The 22,925-nt window shown below is 39.1% G+C and overlaps 1 protein-coding gene across 1 annotated transcript; it reads right to left on the reverse strand.

Moving 5' to 3' along the window:
- Nucleotides 1–962: 962 nt before the first annotated feature.
- LOC119908101 (brevican core protein-like) lies at nt 963–22,828 on the reverse strand. Its single transcript, XM_038725846.1, has 14 exons — nt 22,667–22,828; nt 15,214–15,293; nt 14,686–15,060; nt 14,134–14,308; nt 13,876–14,003; nt 13,151–13,444; nt 11,966–12,805; nt 9,240–11,201; nt 4,417–4,524; nt 4,088–4,246; nt 3,910–3,992; nt 2,833–2,977; nt 2,514–2,696; nt 963–1,788 (listed from the first exon to the last, which is right to left on the reverse strand). Exons 1-14 carry the CDS (start codon nt 22,684–22,686, stop codon nt 1,667–1,669), a joined length of 4,674 nt encoding a protein of 1,557 aa, XP_038581774.1. The 5' UTR covers nt 22,687–22,828; the 3' UTR covers nt 963–1,666.
- Between the last annotated feature and the right edge of the window lie 97 nt (nt 22,829–22,925).

Consider the following 22,925-nt stretch of genomic DNA (forward strand, 5'->3'; position numbering starts at 1 on the left):
CGGTTTGGGGTGAGAGAGGATCATTAAACGCTAGCTCAAGTCACCTGCGGCAGGTAGGCTAGTTCACACAAAATAAGTTTGCATTTACAACTGGTTGTCTTCCTTACCGCTGAATATTTCACGGATAACTTGATAACTTTAACCTGATGCTACAAGCACATATTCACCAGCATGAATATACTTACTTCCACTTTGTGTTTCTCTTGTTTCCCTTCAATCACAAACGGTGACGTAACATTTGTGCCGCTTATGGATAGGTGTAGGTGCACATGCACGTTGGTCACATGACTTTTAATTGCGTTTTGGTCGTATTGTAGCCAATACGTTGAAACTTCCTTAGAAAATCGTTATTCAAGACACACACAGTTTGTCTTTGATTGTTATTTTCTATCTAGGTGCGAACTGATCCGTTTGTATTTACTTTTACTATTTTTCACTGCTTTCTAGAAAAACAAACTTTCTGGTAGTGTATTTATCAGTCTGTTTATTCATTGACTTTTTTGTTTGTTTTTGAATGAGGTAAGCAGTATTTCTTCCATTGTCATGGAACAGGAATTTTCACTAAAGTTGTTGATACAAATAGCATGACCTTAAAGGCATTCATAAATTAATTAACCAACTAGAAGGTAATTATAGTTACCACTTATGTCATAGGATGTCACCTGATCAAATGGTTGCAGCCTCAGATTTCATGCAGGTGTTCTTGCATAAGGAAAGGTCTAGTTCATCTGTCCCATTGATTTTACTAGGCTACATTTAAGAGTTTCACACAAAATACAGAATTGTGGAACCCATAAAGGCCAAACAGACATACTTTTTTGTCCATCAGTAAAAAAAATAAAACTGCTCTGTTGTCAGTCTGGGTGTCAGCTTATTTTTTTCATCTTTTAGCCACTATGTCCACTTAAATAGGAAATGAAGCCCACACATGGCACTCAGTGTAAAACAAGAGAATGGTTTATTCTTTGCTCTGTTCTACAAAACTTTATTACAACATAAAGCTGACGAACAAAACTGTGTCTGCCGGAAATAAAAGGTTTCTCACAGAAAAATGCAACAGCAATTACAGTTGTGCAAACTAATATATATATATATATATATATATATATATATAGTGTTTATTGACTATTTGTTAGGATTGACTTTGTGCTTTGGAGTCGTTAGGTTCTTTGAAAAAGCAGGAACATGTTTCTACTCCTATCACACTGAAAACAAAATTCTCTGTTGAATATAAAGGTCTTGAAGACATTAGCACCATTCTGTAAAAAGGTTCTTGATATAACAAACACCACAAAAACAATTTAATGTAGATTTGGAGCTGACATACTATATTATACAGTTTCTTTCTAGTGAAAAGGACTCATCAGGCAATCACTTTAACCTCTTTTACGCTCTGCTAGCTGCTACATTAAACTCTAAAAATCTTATAAAATTGAAATACTCTAAAGGACATTAAAAAATAGGAATGTCTAACTCCCTCAAAAAAAACAAAGCCCATGTGAACTCAGGCTTCTTGGCTGAGAGGAAGCTTTGATTTGTGTCTTTATGCGTCTGTGGTTCATTTTGTCCTGTGTATTCATTGGTAAAAGCGTTTTATTCCTGTCGCCTTGTCATGTTACAACAGCAGAACTGAAAGAAAAGAAGACAAGGAAAGCGTGGCTGGCTTTTAAAACTTGATGTCCCAGTACTGCACTCTCTCTTTAGTGGCTTCAAACCCATCTTCAATGGCGGCAAAGTTGCTGTTGGTCTGTGACGTCACTTCAGGGTGTTGGGTTGGACCTCCGGCCTCTGAAAGGTCATTCAGAAACAATGTTCAAGAGTTATTCTCTATTTTTGTTTTGTGTTTCTTTCTTTCTCTTGTGTTAGTCTGTCTCTCAATACTTTCAGACATCCCTGCCTGGTCTTTGGCACTCAGACCAGAGCCCACTAGTTCCTACTAAAGATGTAAATCTTAAGAAATGGGTCACAAATATATACTTTTTTTAAAAAAAGAAAGAAAAAGGTTAGGTTATTTCCTAATACAGCTGGGCACAGTAGTTATTAGCAGACATTACTCAATCAGGAGTAAATACAAGAGTTCCTTTGTTGGGGACTAGTTTTAGCTGCAGATTCATACGCATTTCAAGATTAAAAGATTTTATTTGTTACATAGGCTACTCAAGCAATATGTTCAGTGAAATGTAATAATAATTGGAGTAAACATATGTAATAAAACGCAATGTATATTGGACTGGTCTGTAGGTGGGCTGTGTGATTCTTAGGTATACAAATGTACACTTTTGTAGTGTAAAATGCTCTAATAAGTATTACGACAGCAGGACGGTGTATGTGCGATTAAGTGAGTCAAAATAAACATGCCAATGAAGGAAAATGCCATTGCACTGGTGTGGCTCACTTCCAGTATTTTTTGGACATAAGTGGAGCTCTGTGACACAGAGGAATAAAATGCAAAAGACTTGTTAATATGGTAAATTCATTGTTGTTTTTGAATTTATGATAATCTCTTATCTTACCAGGCATGCACAGGATCTGGGGTCTCTCCCATCTGCCTTCAGACAGACACCTGATCAGAGGATTTAGTCTCTGCTGGAAACCTTGAGCGCAGTGATAACGCACGACTGCATTGGTCTCGTATCTCTGTCGAACTTTTCCAAATATGGAGGCGTTCCGAACCCTCGGTGGTGGACCACACGAGGCTGTTGGAAGAGTTAGGACAAGTTAGCTCCTCACTGCGGCTACATACAGTAAAGGTAATCACTAATGTATGATGATGTGACAGCCCCAAACAGCCGCATGATGATTTCATTGTTCAGTCTAATTCCTGTTACTCACAGGTGCCTTTCTTGCAGGTGTATGCAAGATGATAGTTGCAGGGTACATCACTCCAGCGCCCGTCATCGTGCCACACCATCACTACGCAGTCCTCGCCAGACAGGAAATAGCTGTCTGGCTGCCCTCTGTACCAGTTCTCATACAGCTGTGTACATAGAGAGAAGACACATACTGTCGGTGAATTTGAACTATTTGCATGTACTGTAAGGAAATAATAATCATAACATGGAGAAGTAAACTGTATCCACTTTAATAATAATGTTCTATCCACTTATATCCATATTTTTATGAGGTTGTATCATATAAAAGTAGCAAATAATTTCAAGGAGAACATCCGGCGATTTAATATTGCACTTTGTTTAAGAAATAGTCTGACATTTTGGGAAATTTTGGATTTTTTCACTTATGTAGATAGTATATACTAGAGGCAGCAGATGTTTCGCTTAGCATGAAGACTGGAAACAGAGGCAAACAGCTAGTCTGGCTCCATCCATGGGTAAGTAATCTACACATTATAGTTTGTTTGTTTAATCTGTACAAAAATCTGGGCTACAAAAAGTATAAAAACTTTAATAAGCTGTAGACTGAGACAGGCTAGCTGTCTCTTTGCTAAGCTAAGCTGACCAGCTGCTGGCTGTAGACGCATATTTAAGGTGCAGACATGAGAGTGGTATTGATCTTCTCATCTAACTCTTGGCAAGAAAGTGAATGAGCATATTTCACACAGTGTTTGACTATTCCTTAAACGTTATGGGACTGGACAAAAGACTTGGGGATCATATATAATACATAATGCAACTCTGTAAGGTCTTGATAAAGCTGATGATGTCCAAGTTGTTTTTTGACTTGACAAAGCTCCTCTGAAATCAAACGTTTTCACAGGCTGACAAGTAATCCTCATGGTAAACTGATCTTGAAAAATCAGTGGAATGCCCCTTTAAAGTACTCATTTTGTTTTCAATTATATAATTATTTGCATATTCTGCTTTTTCCAGCGATGTTTCTCTCATGTGAAAATCTCCAGGCACCTCTATGGAGCTCAGCCCACCCAAACTCATGGTTTCTAATATTTCTCACCAGCGGGTTCCCATCAGACCAGCGGAAATCATCCTCAATGGTCTTATCATTCAAACCAGTCCACTGGTATTCTTTGTAGTTACCTGGTGAGGACAATAAGGCATTACATTCAGTCATCAATAGACAATAATATACATAAATTCCTCATACACCATAAAGCATGACGGTCTGAACCTACTGTTGATGTAACTCTGTTCCTCAGGGGTCATGATGGACACCAGATGAGCTCCCAGCATGCGACAGTGCTGCTCTGCAACCTCCCAGCTCTGACGCTGGCCAAAGTGTCTGTAGCAGAAACTGTTGAACTTATCCCAACCCGGTTCACATTGCTCCACGTCTGAAAACATCACAGAGGAGGAGACAAGACAACTAAGAGTCTGTGGATGTCTCAACAGTTTTTTATGCTCCAGATATAAACTGTGTGAATTCCCTTTATTTACAATTACCAGCTTGTTTGACATACATTACAGAAGCAATTTCCACATGCACAAAAAGACAGGAGCTCACCAGTCTGACAGAAGTCTCCTCCGTATGTTGGCAAACAGAGACATTTAATCTGACCGTCTCGCTCAGTGCAGGTGCCTCCATTGAGACAGGGGTCGTCCACACAGGCATCTGAAACAAAACAGAGGGCCAGTTCAGATTATTCTGCTGCTGAAACTACATGAGAGCAGAGGCAGCAGTCTGTGTATTTTATTATTCAAATATTTATTATATAAAAAGCTACGTGTTTCCTTGTATTTGAACTATACATATCAGGATGGATATTGATTTGTGTGACGCACTAATTGCAACTCTGCATGTATACCAGTGAATTATACACATTTACAGATGTAGATAAAGATGTGCAAATGATAATAATGGACACATCTACAGATTAAAGGACATGTTGAAGCATCAGGATGCACGTGAGCCAACAGATGGCAGCAGAGAGACAAACGTCACTAGCACATTATGGTCAAACTTCTCAGGTGCTTTTCTGTCTTCCTCAATGGATCTCTAATTGTTTCCTGATCTTCTTTCTTTCTTTCTGTCTTCTTCTTCTTCTTCTTCTTGCACTCTTCATTGATAATACACATTTCAAATGATACTAGTGTAAAGTGGAGCCTTAAGGAAGCCAGATGCAATTACACTGTGAGACTGGGTCATACTTTTTAAAAAAGACTTAATGGGGACAGGTTACCGAAACGCATCATCATCATTTTTTCCCCTCATAACCAGTTGGTAAAGTCTGTCCACATAGTTTCAGTTTGATTTGCAGCAGTTTGTCGCTACTCACTGAAGTTTACTCCAGTACATTACAAGGAATTTTTTGTGGGTTTATCATGCCAAAACATTATACTTAAACATTATACTTATAAAAACTCACAAACATTAATTTCCAAATGCAATAACAGAGTTATGGTAAATGGTCTGCACTTGTATAGAGCCTTTTTAGCCTTTTCGACCACTCAAAGCTTTACATCACATTCACACACTGATGAACAGAGGCTAAGGTGCCAACTGCTCATCAGAAAGACAAATTAACACATTATCCCTATGCCATCGGGAACACACGTTACACATGATAATCAACAGACTTTGCTGTGATCTGTATGGATAACTGTCTACTAAAGCATACTGTCTGTTTCTGAGCAGAAGGAAGAAATTGCTAACTTTGGTTATTAAATATTACTACAGAATGTCAAACTTGTTAAGGAAGATACAAGTTTGCAGCAGTGTATAATAATAAAAACACTGGTGTTAGGTCTTTGTTGTTAAAAATACTCTGATGATAAACATATGTTTCACATATTTCACTGCCTCACACTGTAATTCACATATACTACTACTTCTTCCTTCCTGTTAAAAAATCTCACACAGGACAGTTCACAATTTCTATACTGAACTAAAGAAAATAACTTAATTGCAAATTGCAGATTATTTCAAGGAGTTCATAAAATCATTAAATTAGTTATTTTGGGAGAAATTTAAGAGAAATCTGTCACGTAGTGCCATCATGTGACAGCTCATTTAATTGTTAAATTAATTTCCCATAACATTTGTGTGGAGCCCTCTAGACCCATAGAGAGAAAAACATTTTTGTTCCCTTTTTTTTAAAATTAATTCATGCATGAGTATATATACAGAGAGAATAGAATGAATTTTCATTCACCAATACTTTATATTGTCAAACTCCTGCATGGATGATTACACTGTAGCTGAGAAATATCCCTTAGCTTTAAGGTCCCGTGTGAATAGTCCTTGCCTCACCCTCCCCTTCTAAGCTTGTAGAAGAACCTACAGCTGGCCACAAAACTTGTGAAAAATGTGAAAGGCCCTCTCTAGAGCTAGTGTTTGTCTATTCTGGGCTAGTGTAGAAACATGGTGGTACAACATGGTGGACTCTATGGAAGAGGACGGGCTCCCTCTGTAGATATAAAGGGCTCATTCTAAGGTAACGAAAACACACAATTCGTTTTAGGTGATTGTACACTAATGAAAACATCCTTCTGAATATAATGTGCCATTTTTGACATATTCTGCCATTAGATTTAGGTAAGTTTTACACACTGGACCTTTAGGGCAGTGTGTCCCTGTAAATGTACCCTTGTTGTTTAAAGTCCTGAAGAAAAAGAGGGGTTGGAGTTCCAGATTAATTTTCTAAATTTGTAAAAGAAGGCAAATTGAAGGCATGTGTGTCCAAACTAAAACTAAACATTTTACAAGTGGATCTTGTTTATTTGTTTCCTTTGACACCCTATAAACAAGAACTCTGTGGTGTCTGTCATTATACTGTACACTCTTTTCAGAGATCTCTCTTTAGGTCAGAGTGTGTATATGGAAGGTAATAACTGCTTTACATGAGTCAAATCAGAATCACATGTGCTAAAAGTAAAACCATCATTCAGTTTTACTGAAAAATACACAACTATGATCAAATATAAAACATTTTTTTCAGCATTTTTGTAAGTTTGTACAGCAACACGCTATTCCCTACAAACTCAGCTTTCTGCAAAAAGTGTGCATGATGTCCATGTGTTTGTGTGTTTTTTTTCTCAAACATCACCTAACAATGTATTACTTGTAGGTGATATATTGTTGGGTGATCCCGAGTCTCCTGTCTTTTATCAACATGAATATGTCCAATATATAAACATCACTGCTCAACAAATTAGGGCTTAACAAAGGGGCTGAAGCTGAAATTAAATGTGAAAAAATAACAAATGCACCTATATGCTCCAATCTGTACAATATTCATTTATTGAGACAAGCTTTCGAACACTTAAAAAAGGTTTGACTCAGTAAATAATATTTAGAATATTTCACAGATTGGATGTGGATGCTTTTCATCACCATGATGATGCTGATAGTAAAAAAAACAGTTTATATATATAGTGATATGTATACAACAGTGGCAAACAAAAATGTAACTAGAGCCTTAGATTACCTGGAGCTTGTAAGTAGTTTTGAGTTTAAATGTGAGCTCATGTTGCAAATGTGGTTCAGTGTGACATGACTAACAGCATCCATGTAGACAGTAAAATAATTTGTCCTCTATTAAATGAAAAACTTGTTGTATCAGCTGCTACTGTATACCGTCATTTTTAGTTCAATAAAAAGAATATTGCCTTTGCTATCCTCTATTTGTTACTAGACTTCATTTGAAGAAGCTCTGTCATATTTTTAGATACCATGTCCTAAAAGTGCGTGTGCAAATGTGGTGAGGTAAGCCATTGCACAGGGAGTGTCAATAATTACCTGAAATATGGCCGATTGGAATGTGTCAAGGAGTTGATAAGACAGGATTGTCAGTAAAGACAAGTCTCTTTTGTGATGAAATACACTTGAGATCATTTGAACTCTAGTATGTTTATGCACAATAATGTTTTTGCATCATTTTAAGCTGTGTTCTGTTGCTGTATGTTTTTTAATGTAAAGTGCATAGAGTTGTTCTGTAATAAAATGTGCTACAAATAAAACCTGCCTTGTTTTCTGTTATTAGATTTGTAACTGGATTTTTCTCTGGAATCTAAAGTGGCAACAACTAATTTCTCACATTTATGCCACAACTACGGAAGACAATTTCTGCAAGGGAAAAAAAGATGAAAATATTTGCATAATAAAATTTTAAATACTCATAATGAATAAAAATTATGAGAAACTAAGTCAAATAGATTGTGAGTCATAATTCTGAATTAGCAGGCCAAAAGTTTGACTTACAATGAAAATTAACATTTTTATCATGCCTAATTTTTCATTTCAAAGCTTTTCTTGGCAGTAATTGGCTTCCATACATTGCACCACTGTCTGAAGCTGGCATTTTTAGTAGTAGGAACTTACAACATTTTACAGCAAACTAAAACATTTGAGACTGAAGGAAAACAAAATAACAGATTTATCAACTGATGTTGAGACGAGAAACAAACATATATTAGATGATTTTATCATTCTTACACCTAAAAACACAAAACTGTACAAATCTTGGGATATCATTATTAAACAATAGAACATGACATGAGAATGAAACATATATAAAGGACATTTAAAAACATATTGCTAAACACTACCACTTGCAACAAATTACCACTGAACAATATTTGTGCTTATAAACATAATAACATTCTGTGCTTCTGGTATTAGACTGCCTAAATATAGCAACATAAGTCTAAAAATCTGAGGAACGAGAACAGTTTTAACAATTGATAACCTGACAGTTATGGATTAAATATGAAACATTATTGCTGTTGCACTGGTCAGTGCTGTTGCATTCATTGTAATCGCCGTTACATTCCAGTTAAAGATCAAGTCCCTTTATCGAGTTACTTCAAGATTACTGTGAGTTTTGACAGTTAGTGAGAAGAAAGTGATGGTGAAGGGAATACTTTGCACTGGTTTCCAAATGTATTATTTGCAAATAAATTCCACTTGATCAAGATACTGAGAAAAGATATACCAATGCTAAATCCACCACTCTCGCACAAAATCACTGCAGATGAAGCACTGAAACACTCATTCATAAACACATCATTATATAACAGTACTTCACGGAAGTCGATCTTTGGATGAGGAAGAAAACATCATGCAAAACAAGACTGGACTGTTGACAAATGTCAAATGGGAGCTGTCCCAGTGTGAGTATCTTGAAGGGGAGGTGGGGTCACAAAGACAGAAGTGAGGAGAGTTTTAACGTGAAGAAGGTGAGAAGTCATTTGAAAAGGGGGGGGTGTTTTACAGAAAATGGAGCAAAGGTAGGTCGGGGCAGAGGACAGACCAGGGATTTTAGTGCATCATTGCGTCGAGTAGCAAGAGGAGGACAGTTAGGCTGATGAGTGTGGCTTTAACATTACCTGAAACTTTCCCTGTACCGCCTACAGCGGCCCTCTCATTGGGCAAGATAAGCAGGGTGGGCGGCGGGGTGAGACTAAACTCAACATCCACCAGACCTTGATCCACTGGTGGTATGAAGGCTGTCACCTTCTGGGGCTCAGCTGTCTTGTGAAAAACATTCGGTGTTGGGGTGGTCGGGCTCCAGGTGCGTCTTGACCAGTGTTTGGTGGTCGTGGTAGTGGTGATAGTCTTCTGTGTTGTAGCATCAGTGAGTTTTGTACTTGAGGAGGAATCTGGAGCTGCTGTGGAGGTGATGGAGGAGGTTTTTCTGCTGTAATCTGGATCATTCAAAGACTCTTGGGGTCCAGTTGTGGTGGTCAGAAGAGCCCAGTTAGATGTTTGTGAATCAATAGGAAAGATGGTGAAATCCTCCTCAGAGGCTGGGGCAACACTAGCTTCTTCTTCAAGGGTTGGGGAAACATTAGTTTCTTCTTCAATGACAAGGGTTGGGGCAACTTTAGCTTCTTCTTCAAAGGTTGGGGCAACATTAATCTCTTGTTCAAGCACTGGGGCGACGCCAGCTTCTTCTTCAAGGGATAGGGAAGCCTCTTCTTCAAGGATTGGGGCAATGTTAGGTTCTTCTTCAACGACATGGGTTGGGACAACTTCAGCTTTTCCTTCAAAAGTTGGGACAACATCAGCTTCTTTTTCAAGGATTGGGGCAATGCTAGCTTCTTCCTCAAGGGTTGGGGTGAACTTTGGTTCTACGTCAACGGCAAGGGTTGGGGTACTACTAGATTCATCTTCAAAGGTTAGAGCAATGTTAGCCTCTTCTTCAGGGGTTAGGGTAACATTAGCTTCTTCTTCAAGGGATAGGGAAACATTAGCCTCTTCTTCAAGGACTGGGGCAATGTTAGTTTCTTCTTCAAGGGCAAGGGTTGGGGTAATGGTAGATTCATCTTCAAGGGCAAGGGTTGGGGCAATGGTAGATTCATCTTCAAGGGCAAGGGTTGGGGCAATGCTATATTCATCTTCAAGGGCAAGGGTTGGGGCAATGGTAGATTCATCTCCAAGGGCAAGGCTTGGGGCAATGGTAGATTCATCTTCAAGGGCAAGGGTTGGGGCAATGCTAGATTCATCTTCAAGGGCAAGGGTTGGGGCAATGGTAGATTCATCTTCAAGGGCAAGGGTTGGGACAATGCTAGATTCATCTTCAAGGGCAAGGGTTGGGGCAATGCTATATTCATCTTCAAGGGCAAGGGTTGGGGCAATGGTAGATTCATCTCCAAGGGCAAGGGTTGGGACAATGCTAGATTCATCTTCAAGGGCAAGGGTTGGGACAATGCTAGATTCATCTTCAAGGGCAAGGCTTGGTGCAACATTAACTTCCTCTCCTAGTAAAAAAGAAACATTTGCTTTCTCTTCAAGGGTTGGGGTAACGGTAAATTCCTCTTCAAGAGTAAGGTTTACTTTATTTTCCTCTTCAATGGTTGCAGTAACTGTATTAGGCTCATGTCCACTAGCCTCTTCATACCCAGTGGTTGCAGTGTCCAAATAGACTCTGTAACCCGATGTACGAAACCGCACTGTTGTGGAATCAGTAGGCAACTGAGAGGTGTTCAACCTCTCTGGAGACTCAGTCGTGGCTAAACTTACTTCAGAAACAAGGTTGTCTTCAGACTTTGTTGGCTGCTGCTTTTTTTCTTCACCTTCCACTTTGACTGTGTCTTCAATTTCTAAGCTTGTACTTCCCTCCTTACTGGAAATGGAGGACTCCCACAACTGTGGTGCTGTGGAGACGATATCCAAGCCCAGTTTGTCAGAATGGCGTGACTCAGACGAGAGGGTCAGATCGGGGAGTGCAGTCCAAGGCTCAGCTGGAGCGCCAGTAGCCACAAAAGGTGACGGGTGAGTGGTGATGCTAGAAGTAGAAGACTCTGATATGGAGATAGAGCCGACTGCTTCGACATGAAGGTCACTTTCTAGAAAAGAACATAAAACAGTTTTGGAGCTGTAAATGCAGCTACTAAAGGAATAATTGTACATTGTGGGAAATACGCTCATTAATTTTCTTGCCAATAGTTAGATCAAGACCACTCTCATATCTGTTAATATGAAGCTTCAACCAGCAGCAGTAGGTTAACATAGCTTAGCGCAGAGAGCTAGGCTGTCTCTGTCAAAAGTTAACAAAAAACACCTCTAAGGTTCACCAATAAACACATCCTGTTTGTTTAATCTGTCCAACAGGAGGTTGTGTGTTGGATCATTTCTTGGCCAGGCTCAGTTACCTTATGGAGTCTCTTTTTACCTGACCAACCTCTCAGTGATGACAAGATTCCTGGAAGTCACTGCTCACAACAAGAAATAATCCACCACATAAACCCCCTGTAACATGGCGTATAGGTTAATCAAACGAGATCCATCATGTTACTTTATTTATTTATTTATTTAAAAGGGGACAGTGCATATTAAAAAACATGTTAGTTTTGCAGCAGTGTAAATATGCCAGATTTAGACAGGCGTCTGTGAGCTTTAGGTTTAGGTGCTGGTAGGTGGATTTTCTGACCTCTGAATAGTCAGCAGTCTTTGTGCTAAGCTAAGCTAACTGTCTGTTGTAGCTTCATATTGACCGTACAGAATCCCAGTAAGAATGTGAATATGTTTATTTCCCAAAATGTTGAATGATTCCTTGAAGATATTGATGTTTGTTCTTCTGTAAATAAATAAAAATGTATGCTTGACATACCTTGAGAAATATCTCCAGACCCATCCAGACTGTCCCACAATGAGGTAAGCTCCTTGTTGGAAGATTTTGTAGTTTGGGCTGGCTGTGTAACAAATTCTTCTTCTTTTGAGGCCTGAGTTGAGAGAGACACAGGATCTTCTACTTCTGCCTCCTCCATCTTCACCTTCCAGAAACTCTTCTCTTTAGTATGATTGCTGTCTGACTCATTGTAATTGGCTTGTGATTTGTAAAGTTTCAAGTTGGTCTCTTGTATTTCTTGAAAATCCTTTGGCCTCTCAGAAGGCTGCGTATTTTCTTCGGGATTTGTATCTGGAACTGTCTGGTTATGTGTGTGAGGTTCATATGATGATTCAGGAAACCCTATGGTGCTTTCAGGCTCAGTCTGGTGATAGGTGAAGTTCAAGTTTTGGTGGGAATCTGTCTCATTGTAAACCTCGGGCAGTAACGACATGTTTTGTGGGGAATCGTAGGTTTCTGTGGCACTGATAGTACTGTTCATCTGTGCTGTAGGGTGCTGGGAGTCGTAGCTCATTTCTGTAGGAGATGACGTTTCATCAAATGCCTGGAGGAGGTCCAATGTAGGTGTGCTGTTGAGGGAAGACTCTGTTGTGTCTGATATAACTGTTGGGTGTGTGTCAACCAGATTTTCCTCAGTGGAGGGGCTAGAGAAAAAGGGAAAAGATTCCAGCACCATTTGAGCTTTGAGCTCCACCTGTTTTGCATGTTGGTTCAGTTGCAGCTCTTGATCGGTTTCCATAAGAATAACAACATCCTGTCCAATGTCCTCCAGTTCTGTAGCCACATACTCCGTGGGAGGGTCGGTATGAGTATTTATATTATCTGTAGAGGACAGATAAGTGAATATTAGATTTAAGAAAAAAACATTTATTTTGCTTTACTTCAAATATGCCCACCTCCTTAAAGTTTAATTACATGCATATACATCGTACATATATCTGAATGTCCATTTTTTTCTAATATCAGTTGGAGGTGTATTTTAATTATGACAAGAAAAGAGTAAAGGTGAAGCAAGGATTCATTCCTGTATGTGTATAGTATTTATAGAAATATCCTGGTTACAATTTTTGTCCAAACGAGAAGTAATATAAACAGTTAATATGTACACCCAATACAATTTGAATTCTATTTTATGCAAGCAAACTTTTTGAGGCACATAATACTCACCTCTGAAACAATAAACGTCATGAAGGCTGGATGGCTCTGGGAAGCCAGTTTGGTTGCTGAAACGGTAGAGTGTTTTGACGCCTGCCTGAGGCCCTCCGCAGCGTTCTCTAGGGTTTATGATGGGGTAGCGCACACTGCCATCAGACAGCCAGCCAGGGCTGCAGTGGTCCAGACCTTCACTCCATGCCAAGTACAGCTGTGCTGTTGTAGCCAGCTCTGCTCCTGCTGCTCTGCAGTATGACTGTGCTTCATCAAAAGACAGCTGCTGTGAGGCGGAGTCATGAAACACTTTCCCTGCAAACACAAAATATTTTAAATTTTTCATTATTTCATTCTGCTGTATGTACAATATGTAATTATTCATCATTTAGTTTATCACAGATATATCTGTATAAATCGCTATAAGCAGCATATATGTTAGCTGACAAGAAACAAAAAACTGCAGTACAGGAATGCCAACCCTGTGTTTGAGATAAATCAGAAAAACATTACATAGATTGTCCACCAGAGGGCATTATCTTAATTTTTCAACTGTAAAATGTTTGGTTACGCACATTTCTCACACTTCTACAATAACTTAATTTAAGGAATTATAATTAAAAATATAAGTAAATGCTAACTGATATATTTTTATTTGAATTTTTTAAGCTATTTATATCAGAAGTGACCTAAATGTCTAGTATGAGTTAAGCTTTAGTTATAGAAATATGTGTTATTATACATACCGCCAATTTCCTCCACATAACAGTAAACATCAAATAGATCATCTGGATCCATTGTCCCATAGTTTCTCACGCCTGGTTGGCCGTTCATGTCTCCATAACAGGCATGACGGGGGACTTGGATTGGGTACCTGCAAGAATGGAAAACAATAAGCATTTCTCACGTAAGATTTACCTCTTAAACTTTGTAAACTTGATGTATGAGCACCATGCAGCTTTAACATAATGTTGGAACAAGCAGATACAGAGGTGATGAGATACCTGACAGACTGGTCTGCCAGCCAGCCTGCATCACATTGCTCGTAGCCGTCATAATAAGCTGCCAGCAGCTGGTCAGGAGTGGCGATCTGTGCCCCAATGCCCTCACAAGCCCTTTGGGCCTGATGGAAGGAAAACGCATAGCGGCCCAAAGCATCTCTATAGTGGAATACAACACCTAAACACACAAACATGCACATAAACACACACACACACACACACACACACACACACACACACACAAGCACAAAATGTATTTTGAGTTATTCCAGTACTGTATAAGGTTACAGTCAAATGTCATATCTTAAACAAAAAAAGGAATTAAAACTGTCAAATAATCCTGTTAATAAGATCATTTGTAAAGACTCCCAGTTTCTGCAAATGGTAATGGTATGTATGGAAAATCTGCCCATCAATACAATAAAATTAATCAGTTGTTTTGGAACAGGAAAATTACAATCAAAGTAAGCAATATTATCTTTGTTACTACTCATTGTAACCTATCACCAATATTTTCATCCAAATCTTTCAAAAACTTAAATTTCATTTTGTTACCTTTGACCTTGAGATGTACAAGGTCGCTGGCATCCTCCAGGCCCTGCTGCACCTCACAACGATAGTAACCAGAATCACTGGGGCGTAAATCTCCCAACCACAGTGACAGATCATCGGGGGAGGAAGTGTAGTTGAGCCAGGCGGCACGGTCTCGGTAGGCTTCGTTGACCTTCACCCTTTGACCACTTGCCACCAAGATATGTGTCTCCACCCCACCAGCCACCACAGTCCACTTGACGCGTGGTAAAACAGGAGAGGAGGAGGAGGTGGATGTGGATGACAGAGATACTAAACAAGGGATAGAGATGGAGCTTCCCAGTGGGGCGGAAATCGGACCTGAGTGAGGGATGTTCACCTGGAGCTGCTGGACATCATCTACAGAAAAAACAATAAAGGATACAGAGCATGGAGAACAGAGAGGCTCTGTAAATTTGATGCAAATAGTCAATCATGGCCTTACTTTTAAATGCACCTTTGTATTTGTTTCTTATAAATGAATGTGAATGAAGAGATTAAATGTAGACGTACCAAATGCAGATGGTGTTTGGGTGGGGAAGGCCAGAGTTAGACGGCACACTGCAATGAGAAGTGGAAGTATTTGGACATATCTACGGAGAAGGAAAACACAGTAAAAGTTAATCACAGATGAAGATTAATAATAAAGCATTCCTGTAAACACAGGGAAAGAAAGGAGAGTGATTATTTCTCCCTACCTCCCTAGTTTCCAATTTCACACATGTTTAACCTTTAATAGCCAGAGCGATTTCTGATACTGGAAGTCGTGTATTTTGTTGGTTCAGCTAGTCAGGAGACATGCTCCACTCACCAAACTGATTAATTTTAATATTACAGGTCATAACCTGTACACCTTTGTGTTACCTTCACCACAGCATCCACATACTGTGGTTTTAGCTTTGCACATGTATTGATATGCAGCTGGGTGAAGAGGCAGACTCAGATGTTAGACTGTAATGTTCTAATTTTTAGCCATTTATTATTTACATTTGATATGATTCATGTTTTTATGTATATGTTATAATTAATTGGATAATTAGTCATTTAGCTAACACTTGTATCCAAAGCGACTTATCCGACTATGTATATCAGTGGTCGCACACCTCTGGATCAACTAGGTCTTAAGTGTCTTGTTCAAGGATACAATGGTGGATGAATCAGAGTGGGAATCAAACCCAAGTCTCCCACACCAAAGGCATGTGTTTTATCTGCTGCGCCATCACCACCATGTTTAGTGCTATAAATACCACTACAAAAAATTTGATACATGCTGTCAGAAACAACAAGAAACAATCAAAAGCTTTACACAGGTTAATGTACACAACAAAAACATAGAAAAGGGGCATAAAACACATCTAACCATCTTAGTTTAGCATGTTAGCATGCTAACAAATGCTAATAAGCACTGAGGAGAATGTAAACATCTGTACCAAGCTTCATGGCTATCCATCTAATGGTTGTTGGGATATTTCACTCAAAACCACATGACCTCATGGTGGCGCTAGAGGAAAAGTCAGGGGATTAACAAAGTCCTGAGGAGTCATCGTCTGGAAATCATGCATGTCTTTACAATACTTCATGGCAATATATCAGATAGTTGTAGTTCTCTATTTCAGTCTAGACCAAAGTGGTGGACAATAAAAATATATATTTTTAAGACTATACCTCTAATGTACATAATGATATAAAATAGAAAGATAGAAAAGATTGAAAAAAATAAAGATAAAGATAGAAAATAGCTTTAGAGGTAGTACGTATTTAGTGTTCGCTCACTAATAAAAATAGGGTGGTTAGTATATTTGACAGTATTTGCTCATTGATCAACATAAAAAAGAACTGTAAATGAGCCTAAATAAGTTAAGTCTAATTTTGATCTGTTTCAGACTTTTAAAAAAGCAGCCTAACAATAGAATAAGCCGACATATCTTGCAGTAAAATGTAAGAGCACCAGAGACTAAAGCTTCAAAAATGAATGTAAAGTTGAATCAAAAAACAACAAAAACTGGATAAAGATGTGATTTATTGCTGTTGTATTAACACACAAGTTGAAAAAAATGTATCTCAAAGCTACAGCTGTGAAGTATAAAAGAGCAACTTCTCTGGTTTTTGAAAGGGAAGCTGGGAGCACAGGCTCCTGACCACAAGCCATTCATCACCTCCGGGAGCTAATGACACGGCGTCTCAGCCCAGTAGCAGCCTGCCAGCTCTCCGTCACCAGTCTGTCCCTGTTATTAACCCAGCAGGCATGGCAGGACGCTCACAGTGACCTCACTCAACCTCCTGAGGCAGCCATGATGAAGCTGCAAATGTTCATTCATTATTAAAGAGCAGCGGCCCGGTTCCAAATTACTTTTCAGAGTTGACAGAGTCAAAAGTACTTTTAGAATTCAGAAATTAGGTGTTTCTTTCCCTTCTCAGGTAATTCAGTACATTTTTCTTACGATCTTGCTTAGTACCACGCTAGTATGTATAGTACATGCAGTATTTAACTCTATAACTCGATTGATAAAAATATATAATATTTGCTAAATATTATTTCTCCCAATCATCCAAACTTTACTCTTTTATTAGAAAATCTGGATTTCTTTCACCTGAAACATTGACTGCAAAGGTATTACATATAATCTCGCCTTCTGAAATCAATGGACTAGTGGTCATAGCAAATGAGTCCAGATGAAATATCAACTAATGAAGATATATATATATATATATATATATATATATATATATATATAGTAACGTTTACTTAAGTAAAGGTACAACAAAATGTACTTACTTAAGTTAGTGTTCCTTATGTAGAATGACCCCTGTCAGTGTCATTATCATTATCATTGATGCAATAAAATGCAAGTTGTACTTCAGTGTAGTAGTTGGTTGATGTGGAGCTAATTATAACTAGTTTATCTACTTTGGGGTGGTTTTATTTTGTAAACTAAAAACTGCTTTCCTTTTAAAATGTATTAGTAGAACTATAAAGTAGTCAAATGGATCTCAAAATTGTACTTAAGTACAGTAATTCAGTAAATGTATTTTCTTATACTACCAATAGGGTAAAATTGGGATTTTAGTAGAGAAAAACTCTTTACAAAGAAGTCCCAGATTGTTTGACTGTTGATGATGCCACCAACACAACAAATCTCCTACAATAAAGCTCAAGTTGAAAAGAGAGGAGAAATCCAGAGCTAAGCACAGAGGAGGTACTGTGTGTGTGTGTGTGTATGTGTGTGCGCCAACCTCATTCACTTCTGTCAAGATGAAGTTTTGATAAACAGACATAAGATGGCAGTATCTCTCACTTAGCCTCATTATGAGGCATTATGAAGTGTTCATCCACACAGACATACATATAGTATACGTGTGCTCAAGGTGGTAAAGAATCCAGTAAACAAAGAAAAACGAAACGACAGAAGTGAGCCAAAAGTTAAACAAGCATTAATAAAGTTGACTCAAACGCATCCTTGAGTATGAGTCGGCACAAACACAGCTCACTAACATGTCAAATTAAATGGCCTTCTTTGATGGCCGAATAATTGATGTTTGTTTCCTCGCCAGCTGGGTCAACTCCACAAGGGCTGGTATCACTATTAGTATTCTTGACAAGAAAACGTCTCACAAAAAGCGAGCAGTGGGCCAGGAGGACAGCTGCACACTGTGCTTTCACTTCATACCAACTCCCTTACAAAAGGCCTTGGGGAAAAATTAAAGGACGGGGCACTGGCACACTTGCTTGTTTTTTCTCTTTCCTTTCTCTCGTTCTTTTCACGGATGGAAAGGGAAGTTTTAAACCACTAAGAATCGTTCTGGAGCAGACTTTGTAGAAAAGGAACGGCCACATTAAGACACTGCACACTGTTTCAGATTGTATAACTGTTGTGAGAGTGTGCTTACATATGAGTCTGTGCATTCAGATTGATGACAGAGGAGAAAATCCTGCTTGGCTGCTGATTACTTTGTGACTTTTTTAGAGCTCATTTTTCACTTAAGCCTTTGGCCACACTGTCACCAGGCACTCTGTGGCTCTGCTCTTTTTAATGAGAAGACAAGTCAAGCTAAAATCAATGCCACCCACTGCATTTACATGTTTAGAAACTGCAGCCAATGCATTATCCACAAGCAGAACCTACCCAGTCTCCTCCTCCAGCAGAAACAGACAAGTATAGTAACCACTGCAGACTAACATGTTGAAGATCAGTGGAGTAGAAAAATCCAGGTGAAATGAACAACTTTAATTGTTAACGAAATAAATAATAGTAAACAAGGACCATTAAATCAACTGGCGACCTGTCCTGGGTGTACCCCGCCTTGCGCCCGATGTCAGCTGGGATTGGCTCCAGCCCCCCCACGACCCTGTACGCAGGATAAGCGGTTAACGATGGATGGATGGATGGACCATTAAATCAGATGCTGAGACCCCTGTAGGTGCTACACAGACAGCAAAAGCTGTCTCACTACATCTTGTGGGTGGCCCCTGCAGCAGTCTGCATCAAGGTCAACTCAGGCAAACCTGCTAGTAACAGGCAGGACTGACTGCTGATCCCAGCTTAGCCTGGTCAAACATGCAGAGACACCGGGTTGACTGATGTAAGCTCTGTGCAGTGCTGAGCTGGAACTGGCTTTGGCACTAATGAGTCTACAATATCTGCAGTACATCTGAAAATACACAGTAATTGAGTTTTTACAGGGTAGAAACCTTACAAGCACACGTTTCTATCCACCATGTGAGTGTTGCTGCTATATTCGACTCAAAGTTTCTCCAGTTTTCTAATCCCAATACACTTACCTTTTAACAATTTATCTGATAGCTGGATGACATTTTCTAATCTAAAATTAAAGACTTCCATATAAAGGTATTTCCGTGTGTCAGCCAAGTCGTAGTTCAAACTGGTGGTCTGACAAATAGGAGATTTAAGACAGGATCTGGGGTGATGTTTTACTATCTAAGACATTAAGTTTTAATAGTGCAACCTGAGTTTGATATAGTACAGTAGTTACTATGAACTTCAGATGGACTTAACATGCAAACTTGATGGATGTGATGGATTTATGAATGGCTGGTGAAAACCTGGGTATTTTCAAAAATGGCTCCACTAATGTAACTTGTGGTAGTCGCAGTTGCAAGCAATATCAAGTGTAAGTAATTTTTTATTTAATATATAGCCCATTGGTCTTTATTGTGCAGTAATCTGTCAAGTAACCTGCAGATTTAAGTATTTATATCTTATTTGTTTTAATCCATGGCTTGATAAGAGCAGTTGAAGTAGTAACAATCAAATTTCTATTGAACAACCAGAAGTTAAGAATTCTCCTTGCACACATTATTTAAGATGACAGATTAAAAGGCTACCACTGGGATCAATTCTTCCTTCCTTCATCTCTGTAGAAATGCAACAACAAAATGACCAGGGCTCATATTTATCAAGCTTCTCAGAATTTTTCATAAGAAAACCGCTGTAAGAATTGACTTGAGAGTAAAACAATTCTTGCCTCAAAGCTGCGCTTAAAAGTTAGATATCAAGCATCTTTTTTTGGAGGACAACACAGGCAAGGACCAATCCATGAATAGGTTTCCTTATATATTTAACAATATTCTCAGATAAATTCACATTGCATGGTGAATTCATTACATGAACATTATCCTTTATCCCCTATTAGATGACACCCAACGGCACAAAGTGCCTTTCAAAGAGCAATGATCCACAATGAATGCAATAATTGTTTCCATGACAATTTGGCATGCCGTTGGTTGTGATGGCCCCAAGTCATCAGCATTGCATTGCTGCATTTTTCCGGTGGCAAGGAAACAAAGTGTCATCACCACCTTGAATTCAGCTGAAAACACAGAGAGAGGACATTCCTCACCAACTTTCTAACAAAGATGATGCCTGCTGTGTCCAAACGATACCTTCTGATTAAATGTGAACAGTCAAACAATTCAAAAACATTCTTCCTCCCCTTAAATATTCATGCATGTCTCTGTCTCCTTAGTCCCATCACATGCCACTACTGGCAACTCCTAACCGCTTGAGAGACGTCTCGAGTGTCTTAAATAACTGATTCTTAGCTTTAAAAAATTTGATAACTTGCTTTTGTACTTAAGTTTGAAAGTAGGACTAAATTTCATTAATTAAGACTAAAATGGCTCTTTGAGAAGCATGACAAATACAAGCCCTGATCCCACAAATTCATGTATGCTGATGACACATGCATGGTAACCAAACTTTGAATCGCTGGAGAAGATCACCACCAAAATCTCAACTGCACACAGAGTCAAAGGACTTTTCAGACAAACAGATAATATCCGACCTGAAATTATAAAAAGGCTCTCGACTGACCACATTCCATGGCTAGCCTTTATAGACCATGAAAAGACATTTGTCAGACAACACATCAAGTAGAAGCTGCCTGGAAAAAATAAATGGCCTAACCCTGGCTTATTATGGAATTTATTTTAAAGTCCATATTCACAGTGAAGGGGCGGGGCGGTGTTGCAGTGGTTAGCACTGTCGCCTCACAGCAAGAAGGCCTGGGCCTTTCTGTGTGGAGTTTGCGTGGGTTCTCTCCGGCTGCTCTGGCTTCCTCCCACCATCCAAAGACAGACTAGGTTAATTGGTGTCTCTAAAATTGTCCTTAGGTGTGAATGTGAGTGGTTGTTTGTTTGTGTGGCCCTGTGATGGACTGGCGACCTGTCAAGGGTGTACCCCACCTTTCGCCCGATGTCAGCTGGGAAAGGCTCCAGCCCCCCACGACCCTGTACACAGGATAAGCAGTTGACGATGGATGGATGGATCCACAGTGTACTGCATGTTCATGCAGGCTTTTGGTTAATACGTTTCTGTTCTGTTCCAAGGACTAGAAAACAGTCAGTGTAATGACTGATATAATCTGTACTTTCCTTTTGCATAGATTTGATTTAACATTTGTATTGTTTTGCCTTACGTGTTAGGCTGTTTATTATTCATATTGAACATATGCATTACTAAACTAATGTAGAAGTCTAGAAGCATGTACCTATTTCTGGAACATCTTAGCGCAACTCATCCTTAACAACGACTCCAGCTTAACCACTCTACTCCAGCTTCCTCCCCATGCCACTATGCAACATGTAGCACACCATCCCAGCCAATTAATAAAATGTCGACTGAACTTAAAAACAACTTTATACAACAGCGTGTTAAATTTGCAGACATCCAGTGTCAATATTACGACCGAAATGACCACAGAATCATATCAGTGCTTTGAGTTTTACTGACTAATGTCAGACCAGAGAGACATTGCTATTTCATCATTCAGTTTTTCCTGTATCTCTCTCTCTCTCTCTCTAACTGTCCATTAAGGACCTCCACCTGAGCCCTGAGGTGGAGAAAATGAAGGAAAGAGGCTAAATGTGCACTCAAGACAAAAAGCATCCTCTTGTGCTCCTGCAGGCCACATGAACAACATTTCAGCAGCATATTTGCCTTAATCTGAGAAAAAAGCAGCATTTAAATAATAAAGAAAGAAGTTGTCTGGATCACAAAAGGGTTGTTTTTCTATAAATATAAGTAAGTCAGTTTTAAATAGGCTAGCTGTCAATATTCTTTCTTACCTGTGTGAAAAACAATGATTCACAATCATTTAACAATCAGGAGGACTGAGGGTGAGATGGTGGAAGAGGGAAAAGCAATTAAGAAACACATTAACGATTCACCTCTAAAATACAGTGCGGGTGTGTGCGGGGACACATAGCCCATTATAAAAAGTTATACTTAACTAAGTGTAGTTCCTCAAAATGACTACTGACCACAATTTAAGGACCTCCACTGAGGACAGCATATACTGTAATGCAATTAACTGGTAAAGACTGTCATTTTCTTAAACGACTCCATAATTTACCACGACATTATGCATTTAAAAGAACTTAAAAAGAAACGACATAAAACCGCATCAACTGTGTGTCATTAACACAACACCCCAAACAAAAACCTACCGGATTCTTCTCAGCAGCATTTCAGCTGATGCAGGATGCTTTGACTTGGCTGTAAAAAGTATTTTCTGTCAGCTCCTCTCAGCTTGCTGCAGTGCGACTGTCCTGTTGGGGATGATCTGCGCAGGTATGAGGGAGTTGGGACTGCTGTCCGACCGACTCCGAGGCTCGGAGAGAAAGGAGGGAGTTGAGAGAACGGGAAGCCAGATATAAAATCCTGAACTGCCCACTTTTTTAACCCAACAATCGGGATGGAGATGGC

Source organism: Micropterus salmoides, unplaced genomic scaffold (assembly GCF_014851395.1).
Source record: "Micropterus salmoides isolate LMB-PRFRI ecotype aquatic unplaced genomic scaffold, ASM1485139v1 Ms_hic_scaffold_17, whole genome shotgun sequence".
In the NCBI taxonomy this organism is placed as follows: Eukaryota; Metazoa; Chordata; class Actinopteri; order Centrarchiformes; family Centrarchidae; genus Micropterus; species Micropterus salmoides.

Coding starts and splice junctions, on each gene's coding strand:
- LOC119908101 (XM_038725846.1), bottom strand. CDS start 22,686: ATGCTGCTGAGAAGAATCCG. Junction 15,294..22,666: donor ATGCTGCTGAGAAGAATCCG/GTAGGTTTTTGT, acceptor CCTTCTCCGTAG/ATATGTCCAAATACTTCCAC. Junction 13,445..13,875: donor TTATGTGGAGGAAATTGGCG/GTATGTATAATA, acceptor TTGTGTTTGCAG/GGAAAGTGTTTCATGACTCC.